This window comes from Mobula hypostoma, chromosome 3 (genome assembly GCF_963921235.1).
Source record: "Mobula hypostoma chromosome 3, sMobHyp1.1, whole genome shotgun sequence".
Classification (NCBI taxonomy): domain Eukaryota; kingdom Metazoa; phylum Chordata; class Chondrichthyes; order Myliobatiformes; family Myliobatidae; genus Mobula; species Mobula hypostoma.
In genome coordinates this window covers 106,918,837-106,931,468 of record NC_086099.1, presented here as the reverse complement: position 1 = coordinate 106,931,468, position 12,632 = coordinate 106,918,837, and the positions used below count along the sequence as shown (strand labels likewise).

Genomic DNA, 12,632 nt, shown 5'->3' with positions numbered 1-12,632 from the left:
AGCAGTTCTGAGAGCAACTCACACCTGATAACCAAGTTCCTCCCAATTGTCAACAACTGTTGCCCTCCCCACAGTCCCAATTTCGGTTTTATCTTCCCAGTCTGTTCCAGCCAATTCTTGTTGCACACCTTGGCCCCACTGAACAGATCCCAGTGTATTCACTTAAGCAGCCCTGATGGTAAAGGAGAACTGGATCGGTCTGCCCTGTTGCTGAAGAGCATGGCCTTGATCTTCATGTGGATAACTCTGGCCCCTGATGCCAACTCAAACTAACCTCATATCTGAGCAGAAGATGCTGATATCATCCACATACAGGGAGGCTTTCACTTGGGTCCTCCACTGCCCAGCATGCTCTCATCCTTCCTGATGGTTTCAGCAGAAGGTTCTATACAGCACACAAACAAGACAGGGGAGAACGGGAAACCCTGCTTGACTCCAGACTTGATGGGGAAGCAATCTGTTTCTCGCCTGTTGACTTGGACTGCATTATAGATATCTGTGTGGAGTAGTTGGATCCAATTCCTGATTCCCTTCATAAATCCAATTTTGGGGAGTATGTCCCTCTCATACATGTGTGATATCCTGTCAAACGCTTTCTCCTGGTCCAAACTGACCAGAGAAGCATCCACCCTTCTATTCTACACATATGCAATGGTGTCCCTCAGCAAGACAAGGCTGTCAAAGATCTTCCTGCCAGGTACAGCACAGGTTTAGTCCAGATGGATCATCTGTCTCAGAACAGATTTGATCCTGTTGGCAATGGCCTTGGACAGAATCTGATAGTCTAAACTCAACAATGAAATGGGTCTCCAATGCCTGATGTCACCCTCTTCCCCTTCTGCTTTTAGATGAGGGCAATGATGCCCTTTCCCATGTATTCTGACATTCTGTCAGCTAGAAGCATGCATAGCATTGCACACTTCCATCCGGTCTGGGCCCATCCAGTCCCACAGAGCTCAGTACAACTCAGCCAGTAAGCTGTCGCTTCTGCGACTTTTATTCGAGCCAAAGGAATGGATGGAGCAAGTCAGCACCTCCAGGGTCAGTGTCTGGTCCAGACTCTTCCACTTGCTATCATCTAACACCTGTGTGATAGATGACCGGAAATTCTGGGAGGCTGTGGTGTCTGTGGTCTTCCTGTCATCCAGACCGGCATAGAAGGATCTATAGATCTTCATTACCTCCACCTGTGAAGATGCTCCTGAACCATCTCCTTCCTCCGGATCACAGAGCTCCATCATGAACCTTCTGGAAGAAGAAACAGGAGCACATCTCATCTGGTTCCACGGGATTGGAAGATGATCTTGGAGGATTCGGTAGCAAAGTGTTGGGCTTGCCGGCTGTTCACCTCTTGTAACTCCACCCGCACATCCACCCCCCTTTCACTGCAGAAGAAGAAGTTGCTGCAGCTCTGTCTGGAGTTTACACAGTTCCCTCTGTTCCTGCCTTGCTTCCTGAACCCCTTTGCAGATGAACAACTGCCTGATAGTCTCCTTGGTCACTTCCCGTCAGTGAACAGGAAAATCAACAAAGGGTTTCAAGGTTCTCCAACTGACAAACTCCCGCTCTAGTTCCTTAATGTCCCCCTGGAGTCAGCAGCTTAACGTTCAGCTTCCATGTCCCCTTGTCTGCCGTCTGGTCCTCCCGGAGATGACAGGAGGCTTGTAGAAGGCAGTGGCAGAGAAGAACACCGAAGTGATGTCAGTGAATCTGACAGGAAGAGGAAATCGATCTGGGAGCTGGCTGAGCAGTGTGATTGTGACCGGGTAGGTCGTGGCCGCTCTTCTTCAGACTGCGACCAGGTAGGTCGTGGCCGCTCTCCGTCTGACTGCAACCGGGTAGGTTGTGGCCGTTCTCCATCTGCAGTGGTGCTGAAGACATTGGGCAACTTGGCTATTTTAACCATCTCAGGACAGCCTGCTGTCGGAATTACCAGATTGTCCAGCCACCTCGATGATGTGGTTGAAGTCTCCAGCTAGAACGACCAGCTGGGATGTCAGCAGAACACCTTCTCCATGCGTATTTTCTCTTTCTGACTTTTCCCTCTCCTGTTGTGCGTTCCCTCTGCCTGGGCTGCAGCTTTCCTGCACTTGCTTCATCCTCCAACGAGGATAGGTTGCCAGAATCTGTTTGCTGCCTTGCCCTTTTCTTACCCTTCCTTTCATTTTCGTTAGCCCGTTGTCTCGAGTGGTGTCTTCTGAGACTTCTTCCTCTTCACCACCCGCCATTCTTCTTCTTATCCCTCTCCGTTCCCTCCTCCTTGGACATTTCCTCGTCTTGTGGAGGGGTCTAGGGTTTTCTGGCAGCAGGGAGAGGGGTGTTTGTGGGAGCCCAAGGTGGTCGACCTTTCCACAGTCACAGTCTCTAAACTAGTGCTGGTCCTGGCCTCTGTGCTGGTGGTGGACATGTCAGCATTTGCCTGAGCATTTCTTTCCCAGCTCCCCCTCCTGTTGCTTGTACATAAGAGCCGTCACGTTTTGGGCAGTGGTTACAGCGTTTGCTCTCCTGGCAGTCATTTGTGTGGTGGCCTTCCTGTTTGCATAGCATACAGGAAGCAGTTGAGCAGAACCTTCCGAATGAAGCGGACCCTGTTGAAACTATTTTCCTCACTGAGATCCTTCAGCACTCCTCTGTCAAGATTTCGGATGTCAAGCCCTCCAGTCGATATGCTGGCAGCTGAGCGTCGATTGCTGGAAAGGGGTACTAGATTGGTTTCCTAGTCAGTATGAAGATCCACTCCTATATCAGCAGGTTAAGATCTTATCACCCTCTTGACCTCAGTGGGTCTAGTCCAATAATACATTTGATCTTCGCCAAAAGGCTGAGAAGCTTTGGTGAATAAAACTGGGACATAATGGTGTCACGCTAAGCATAAGGTTTGGTTTATGAAAGGAAAGTAGTAAGGGTTGTCTCTGATAGCATTAAATATTTATATCTGGGAGCACGATTTCAATGTCATTAGATTAATCACGGAGAAGGTGGTGGTGATTTTATAAAATTCAAAGTAGAAATCCAGTGTTGTGTGGCACAGATGAGTTGATATTTCTCAAATAAAATGTTGAATTCAGGACTTAGCTCTCCTCGCAAGTAGTTATAGAAGATTAAGGGAATCATCTTTAAGATCAAAGCTAATAATGTCAATTTCTTAATCCATAAAATAGATAATCTGGTAGTTTTAACATCTTTCTGTAAATGAGTTTGCTGTATGCAAATTAGCTGCCATTTCTCCCCATTTGAATACTGAATACATTTCAAAAATACTTTACTGTCTGAAAAAGTTCATGATTCTAGAACATGAATTTTTTTTATTATTTAAAACCTCTCAATTGGAAAGTTACAAGTAGTTTCTTAGAAATCTTAGATAGCTGCTTGAAGGCCAACAGAATTGAATTTAATTCCATGCTTGCTCATTCTTTCTGTGGATATATAAAATAAACCTGATAATAGTTTACTTTATCTGCTGGCACCTGGATTTATGAGGTGTAAGGCAAATTACTAGGCTGTCTTCTTACTAAATTGTGGGTGATGCTTTATGATACAAGTAAATACATTTTACTAATGCTCCTGCAGTTTACTGCATTACACTTCCGTATTTGCCTTTACTTAAGCCCAATGGTATGCATATTCTGTTAGAATCTGATTCGTGGCTGTGCTTCGTACCTTAAATTACACACCAAATAAGATTTGTGCACGTTTCAATATGTTTTCAATTCATTTGTGCAAACATGTAAATTAGATCAGATACTTACTTCTGCAGTTGACTCTAGCATGTGTCCCATTTCCCCATCTGTTTCTACACTTGCCAAGTGTGTGTTTCTGACTACCCAACAGAAATTTATCAGAAGGTCACAACAATGATGTCCATTATTCCATAGTGAAAAGTTCCATTGTAAACCAAGTTGAGAACCATAAGGGGACCCTCCGGAATCAGATTTATATATGTGAGTCCTCCATATTGATTTACATGATCTATCTTTTTGGTAGGCAGGTAGTATTGATAAAGAGCACTAGATATATTACTACGCTCTGCATCCTTGGTCTGGACAGAGCATGGTGCTTGATCTGCACAATACACAACATGGAGTCTCTGTACACACCATCTATTAAACCTTTCTAATTATCTCTTCTCCCTGATTTCCATCCATTTTGACTTACACCTTCCCGCTATTTCCCTCAAATTCATGGCAGTCTAAGTATCTGCGAGAACAGTGCGAATGAGCAGACCTGCTCCCCAGAAGGCTGTGCACAAAAGAGACATTTCTTTAAGGGAAAACCAATGGTGTTAAAAGGGAAATTTTTAGAGGAATTTCCCAATTTTTCGATGCTTTTGGTGATCTATGATTTGGGTGAAAGGTAAAGTGTATTTTCTCTACCAAACAACAGGAATTCTGCAGATGCTGGAAATTCAAGCAACACACATCAAAGTTGCTGGTGAACGCAGCAGGCCAAGCAGCATCTATAGGAAGAGGTGCAGTCGACGTTTCAGGCCGAGACCCTTCGTCAGGACTAACTGAAGGAAGAGTGAGTAAGGGATTTGAAAGCTGGAGGGGGAGGGGGAGATGCAAAATGATAGGAGAAGACAGGAGGGGGAGGGATAGAGCCGAGAGCTGGACAGGTGATAGGCAAAAGGGGATACGAGAGGATCATGGGACAGGAGGTCCAGGAAGAAAGACAGCGGGGGGGGTGACCCAGAGGATGGGCAAGAGGTATATTCAGAGGGACAGAGGGAGAAAAAGGAGAGTGAGAGAAAGAATGTGTGCATAAAAATGAGTAACAGCTGGGGTACGAGGGGGAGGTGGGGCCTAGCGGAAGTTGGAGAAGTCAATGTTCATGCCATCAGGTTGGAGGCTACCCAGACGGAATATAAGGTGTTGTTCCTCCAACCTGAGTGTGGCTTCATCTTTACAGTAGAGGAGGCCGTGGATAGACATGTCAGAATGGGAATGGGATGTGGAATTAAAATGTGTGGCCACTGGGAGATCCTGCTTTCTCTGGCGGACAGAGCGTAGATGTTCAGCAAAGCGGTCTCCCAGTCTGCGTCGGGTCTCACCAATATATAAAAGGCCACATCGGGAGCACCGGACGCAGTATATCACCCCAGTCAACTCACAGGTGAAGTGATGCCTCACCTGGAAGGACTGTTTGGGGCCCTGAATGGTGGTGAGGGAGGAAGTGTAAGGGCATGTGTAGCACTTGTTCCGCTTACACGGATAAGTGCCAGGAGGGAGATCAGTGGGGAGGGATGGGGGGGACGAATGGACAAGGGAGTTGTGTAGGGTGCGATCCCTGCGGAATGCAGAGAGAGGGGGGGAGGGAAAGATGTGCTTAGTGGTGGGATCCCGTTGGAGGTGGCGGAAGTTACGGAGAATAATATGTTGGACCCGGAGGCTGGTGGGGTGGTAGGTGAGGACCAGGGGAACCCTATTCCTAGTGGGGTGGTGGGAGGATGGAGTGAGAGCAGATGTACGTGAAATGGGGGAGATGCGTTTAAGAGCAGAGTTGATAGTGGAGGAAGGGAAGCCCCTTTCTTTAAAAAATTTCTCTACCAAAACCCATTTTGTTCGATCCAGTTACAACACGAGGAAAGACATTATCATACTGGAGAGGTGCAGAAGCGAGATACAAGGATGCTGCCTAGACAAGAGAGTCTGAATTATCGGGTGCTTGATCTTTATTTCCTGCAGTACTGGAAAAGGAGCGCACACCTCATAGAAGTTTATAAATTTATAAGGTTATGAATAAGGTGGACAATCATATACTTTTTCCCAGGGTTGGGGAGTCCAAGACTGGAGGGTACAGATACAAGAGGAGATAAAGATTTAATAGAGACCTAAGTAGTAACTTCTTTACACAGAAGGTAATGAGTACTTGGATTGAGCTGCCAGAGGAAGTGGTTAAGCCGGGTCTAAGTGCAACATTTAAAAAGCATTTGGATAGGTACTTTGAGAGGGGGAGCTTGGAGGATTATGGGCCAAACATGAACAAATGGAATGAACAAGGAGGATGCTGTGGTCAGCATAAACCAACTGGGCCGAACGGCCTGTTTCAGTGCTGTATTACTCTACGACTCTTGGACTAAGGGATGGACAAGAAATAAAGAACTGCATCTGGGAAATAAAGAAAGATTAGAAGGTCTAAGAGGCAATACGTTAAGAAGCTTGTGGAGAGTAGAGAAACAATATTTAAAATTCTTGTAACTAGTAACTTACATTTTTTTAAAATAAAGAGAGGTCAAGACAGTTAATGGATCACAGATGCTTCAACTACGGCGAAGCATGGATCGGAGATATTATAGTACATACTTCACTTTGATTTACAGTGGAAATCAGAATGCAGGTAAGAGGAGAACAAAGAATAAATGAGATTTTGAAGTAGAGAAAAGCAATCAACTCTAAAGATAACACAACCCAAGAGCCTGATGGCATTTGGTTGGTGAAGGTAAAAGGAGCAGTCTCCAGCTGAGATCATATACATAATTTAACTATTGCTTTGGAAAGCAGCAACATACCACTTTTGCTCGAGAAGAAAAAGAGTAAATGTGGTAGCCAAAGGTCCCTTAGCCCCATTCTAGAAATGTTAAAGGAACAATGAAGTGGTATTTGTTAATAGGCGCATTATGACAGAGTACTTGCAATACAAGAAATAGAGAGAACGTGTAGTGGATATGCGTGCGACTAGTGTGAACAGACTTTTACAGGGCTTTTAATAGGGTGGCTTGTAAGAGATGTGGTAAGAGGATCAATTGTACAGGAGTAGCAGTAAAAGTGCAGCAGGGTTGACAAGTTTGCACACATGGGAAGTGAAGCTTTTCACAAGTTATAGGGTGAGGTGAGTATTGTTACTCTTGGTTCTTTTGTATGTTTACAAACAATATGCTTTAAAATCCACTAGTGAAGGTGTAAAATGATTTCCAACGGTGTTTCCAAAACTGAGAAGTCAGTAGTTACCAGAAAACCTGCAGAGGCTGAGCTCCAGAAAGGTGAAGGCTAAGGGCATTTAAATCTATAAAACTGGAGAAGTATATGATAACCATTAAACCCATTGATAAGCTTGGGCGAATGACATTGATCATTTCACAGGAATCTAGGAGAGAGAGAAACGATAGATGTTTATGGAAAGGCAAATTAAAGAGATAAAAAACATGAACATCGGCATTAATTGACTTGGTTAAACAGACGTTTTCTTGCCATGATTCCCCTGTGGTCACAGTATACTACAAATTAGATATATACCACTATAATAAATATTCTCTGAACTGAACATCCACTTGAATTTCGGTTATCAGTTTGTATCTAATATGAGCTGTAAATCTCCAATACATGTTGACAAGTTTAAATATCTGAAATGATAAACACCTTTCTTATTATTGGTCATAACAAAACCAACAAATCTGCTTACCTTGGTAACTTATCTAGCAGGGTCTTAAGCTCCTCGCATATTAATTTGACACAACCGATTTTGACACTGCTGTACGAAACGTCTATCATGAATATGAAGGCTGGTGGCTTAGGAGGCTTGCTGTTCTGTAAGTAAAAATAGATATATGAACACAAAAAACATAGATCTTAGTTTAATGAGTAGGCCCCCAGATGATGGTGTAGGGTTGCCCTGGAATTCCACAAGGATTTTCTAAAACTGTGATGAAGTTAAAGGCATATTTAATCACTTTGTAAATGGAGAAGGGAATGAGAGGTAGTATTAAAAAAGACATTCATTAAATAGTAGATCTATTATTGAAGATAGAGGAGGCAAGTATTTATCTAATATAAAAGCAAATTTGATGAATTAGATTTTTAAACTGCTATGCATCGAATTGGATATTTTTTGATCTTCCAGGCTCTCCAATGATCCTGGCCCTGACTCATGTTCCAAGTGGACTGATCTTGAGGTTTCAGACCTCTGACCCCAATGCCTCAAGCTCCCAATACTCCAATGCTTTATCCCCATCTCCTCCAATATTCCTCTCCAATATCTCAGGCCATTTGACCATTCAATACCTTAAGACCCCCAACCATCCAATTCTTGTACCTCCCACCATTCGATAACTCAGCAATTCACAATTCACCACCAGTATTTCAGGACTCCTACCCTCCAATGTCACAGGTGCCATTAACCCAGAAGATCATAGGGAGGAGGCAGATCCCAAGCCTCCTAAGTGCTCCAATATCTCAGTACTTGACAAAGCCCTAATGTCCTACCCTCTGGTGTCGGAGGTGCAGCAACGGCTTCACATTCCAGGCCCCCTTATTTTCCAGTTCTCTCCCCCTCAGGACCTAAAAACAATCCTAAGCTCACTTAATGATTTCCCACTATTAGGCACCTCCAACCATGCTCCTACATATTTCCTGTCTACTCCCACAGTCTTCAGATCTCCATTGCCACACTTTTTCCATCATGAAAATTGCTGGGGCTAAGGTCTAAGGTTCTATGGAGATATGCAGCAATAGGCCCACAGCCATTTGATTTCTTTGTTCCCCAAAGTAGCACACAATTATATGTATACAAGAACTTCTAGGCAGAGATATTTTTATCTTAACTAAAGTTTGAATGAATTTAATCAACATATTGAAGTTTAGAAACTGTTCAAATTTGAGGATATTGTCATAAGAACTACAGAGTTAGCAGTTGATTTATAATATGAAAACAGCAACGTGGGCATACAATTCTTTACTGCTACACTAATTTTAGAAATAGCTTGACATAGCAATGGAAAGATTAGGCTTTCTAATTAATAAGTAGTGCATCAAGCATATGTCATTGGCAAACAAGAGAAAATCTGCAGATACTGGGAATCCAAGCAACACACGCAAAGTGCTAGAGGAACTCAGCAGGCCAGCCGAAGGTTCTTGGCCTGAAACATCGACTGTACTCTTTTCCATAGATGCTGCTTGGCCTGCTGAGTTCCACCCACACATTGTGTGGATATGTCATTGGCAGTTAGAATTGGAAAGGAGTTTAACATGACTTCTGCGGTTAAAAAAAGAATCCCACACTTTGGTTCTTTAAAATGTGGGACGTTGTCATGATGTGTTTGCCTTTACCCTTGAATAAATATTTAATTCACTCAATTAATAAAATAGTGAATTTAAATTTAGAAATTTGTTAGTCTCAGAGCAGATTTTCATTTGTCAATCATAAGATTTTACTAGCCTGTTTAAACTATCACCTGTTTTAGCAATCAATGGAAAAATTATCTTTTTGACAATGGCTATAATTTCACTTCTGTTTCTCAAGTAAACTTTATCACCTTTTCCAGGTGTAGAGCATGTACCTAATGGACAAATGCTCCTTTTACATAAGGTTGTATGTACTTTCTAATTCTTGACTAATGCTTGCCAGAAAGAACTACAATGTGCAAATCAGTGAACAGGAAGGAGGCAAGGGTGATGGAAACTGACAAAATAAAGTCTTTGTTCTTGCCAAGTAGTTGCAGGAATGGAGGCAGCCATTTTGTGAGATTGTTCCTGCAACTGCCATTTTGCGAACTGCTTGATGAACTGATTTTTGCTACGGAATAATTAGAGCAACTGAACATGGACACAATGAGCTTCTGCTGAGACCATTTTCAGATAGGAAGCTCTATATTATGTAAAATGCAGGCTTGCAGAAGGAACAGTCTGTTATCTGGTTGTCTGGGCCCAGTGTTTGGCTGACGTGGATGAACTGACTGAACCAGTTTGAGTTGGACAGAACAAGAGAATTACCTATGTAAGAATAAGAATGGAAGATTTCAGGAGTACGGGCAGAAAAAACTCTGTTAGAATCCAACAATATCAGAGTGGATGACCTGAAATTGGAAGCGTGGAGGTTACATTGGGATGAAGAAGAAAGTTTGACCAGCATAGACTTCTTTTCCCAGGTTATTACATTTTCTCTTTTTTAACTGTTCATAAAGGATCAGGAAAATCTAGTAGGTGTGCATACAAGTACCTAGTTCTGTAAATTCATGTGTTTGTTAACTGAGTTAAAAAGGTACTTGTGCTTAACTGATTCTCTTTCTGCTTAACTGATCACTATTATTGAGAAAAAATCCTTGTAACAAACCAATAAATTTATTTCAGATATTAGCAGTATGAAAAATAATTGTGTAATAGTTCTATAGCAAAGATGTTTAAGTTCTATAGCAATTGTGTGATAGTAAAGAATCATAAATTCAAGGAATAATGCAGTGCACCAACAAGCCATTTAGCCTACTGGTATCAATATGTGCTGCCTGGTACTCTATTCCAAGATTGAGCTCCAGAGGATGAGGCTTGGTGGTGAGGCGACTAAATGCTTAGCCCAACACTGATAGAGATGATTGCCAGTTTGACTGATGAATTTTATTGTGGGTCTGTGAGTCTTTGGACAGCACATCAAAGTTCAGTGAGAACATGACAAAAATGAGAGTACATAATTCACCCAGCTGACAGGGTTCCTCGACAATGCTTCACCGTTTGTACTTGTTCCTGTTGTCACAAGAGTATCCAACAGCAGGTACTCCCAAGACAACATACTTTGAGTCCCTGATAAAATGAGCATTTCTCAGGAAATTATGTTATATCACATGCCCTTGATACAGAAATTTGCCATCAGGAGAGTCAGGATGACTTGTGCCTAATCAAATATTGAAAATGACGTGGAAAAGAATGGAAAAAAATAATTTATTGTCAATTGCTTAACATTGATGAAAAGCAGTGTTACACAATAGAATTTTAATGTTTCAATTGTTTTATTTTAATCTGTCTAGTGGCTTTCATAGACCTGTGCACAAACAACCAGGGCTCTCCTTTTATAATTAACCATTCAACTTGTGTTCTCTGTTCTTTTCCCACCAACAAATAAGCTTACAGATTTATGTGATGAATTTTGTCTCCCAAATATCTGCCTATTCCACTGGGCTGAGCTTGTTCCTTTTAGGTCTATATATGAAATTTACCATTCAGTTGGAGTTTAACCCGGCCAAATATGACACGTTGCACTTTGAGAGATCAAGTGTAAAGAGGAAGTATGCAGTTAATTGGCAGGACCCATAACAGTGTTGATGTGCAGAGAGATCTTGGGGTGCAAGTGGCTACACAGGTTGACCGGATAGTAAAGGTGGCATAGGACATGTTTGCCTTTCTTAATCAAGGAAAGAGTACAAGAACACGAAGTCGTGTTGCGTCTTTGTAGAATACTAGCCAGGCCACACCTGGAGCATTACATTCAGTTCTGGTCACCTCACTAGAGGAAAAATATGGAGGCTTTAGAGAAGGTGCAGAAGAGACTTATTAGGAACCTGTCTGGTTTAGAGAGCACGTGCTATAAGGAGAGGTTGGACAAGCTTGAGTTGTTTTCTTCCGAGCATCAAAGACTGACAGGAAATCTGATAGAGGTTTATAAGATTATGAGAGGCAGCTGGGTTTTTTTTCTCCCAGAGCCGAAACGTCTAATACTAGAGGGCCTGCATCAAAAATCAGAGGGGTAAGTTCAAAGGAGATGTGCAGGGCATGTTTTCTTTCACAGAGTGGAGGGTGCCTGGAACATGCTCTCTAGTGTGGTGGTGGAGGCAATTAAGACAGAGGTGTTCGAGACAGGCACATGAATGTGCTGAATGTGCAGGAAATGAAAGACATGGACACTGTGTTGGCCGAAGTGATTAGTTGAACCAAGTATTTGATTAACAATTTAATTAGTTTGGCACAACATTATGGGCTGAAGGGCCTGTTCCTGTGCTGTACCGTTCTATGTTCTAGATGGAGGCCATTCAGCCCAGCATCTTGTGCTGGTTGAAAAAGACCTGCTCAGCCTAATCACATTTCCTAAGTAACCTGCACATCATAGGTCTTCAAGTGCACACTGAGGTTTCATTTTTAAATGAGGGTTTCTCACTCTGCCTTCCTGCAGAATGTGAATTCATGACTGCTAAGGGTATGACAACTTTTCTTCAGTTATCACTAAAGTAATTTCTAGGTAAATTACTTTAAATCAATGGCTTTTTGTTTTTGGGCTCCCCCACTTAGCAAACAAAACCGACCTACTCTCCATAGACATCTCATAATTTTACATAACTTAGTTGTCATCCCTCAGCTTCTCTGTTCCAAAAAGAGCAACACTAGCTTATCTAATTTTTCTTCATGACAAAAACCTTGCAGTCCTGGCGACAACCTTATAAATCTCTACAGCCTCTCCGCAATGATCACATCTTTTCTCTGATCTCACGTATATGTTGCAATCAAGTTGTTACCTGACTCACGTGTACAGTTCAAATTTAACTTCCTTATTCTTGTATTCTGCATCTTGGCATATAAAAGAAAGCATACCACATGCCTTGTTTTTAATCATCTTACTCAACTGCTTTGCACCTTTAAAGTTATGAATCTGTGGCCATAAACTCCCAGATCCCTCTGTTCGGCTGCACCACTCAAAAACTACATTCCTTTGCTTCACTGCTTCTCTTATAGGGGTTTAGGCACTGCATTTGTATTTTCAATATTATCACACTGTTCAAGAAAAATAGGCCCAATGTGATAATAATTAGTTGTTTTTCATATCCATTTACACTGAATGACAGTGGGTGAAGTGCCTTGGCTTCAGGGTATGACAGTCTTGATGGATCAGCTGATCTCTCCTGGTGATTACATTTTATAGGCCCTTATTAAAGAAGTGTT

General features: G+C 42.4%; 1 protein-coding gene across 2 annotated transcripts in view; it reads right to left on the bottom strand.

Moving 5' to 3' along the window:
• The window catches only part of sec24d (SEC24 homolog D, COPII coat complex component), a 202,873-nt gene that overhangs the window by 81,172 nt on the left and 109,069 nt on the right, over positions 1-12,632 (bottom strand). For both annotated transcript variants that reach the window (XM_063043567.1, XM_063043568.1), the window contains exon 11: positions 7,399-7,523. In XM_063043567.1, the coding sequence (XP_062899637.1) occupies positions 7,399-7,523 (125 nt within the window). The remainder of the gene's footprint in view (positions 1-7,398; positions 7,524-12,632) is intronic.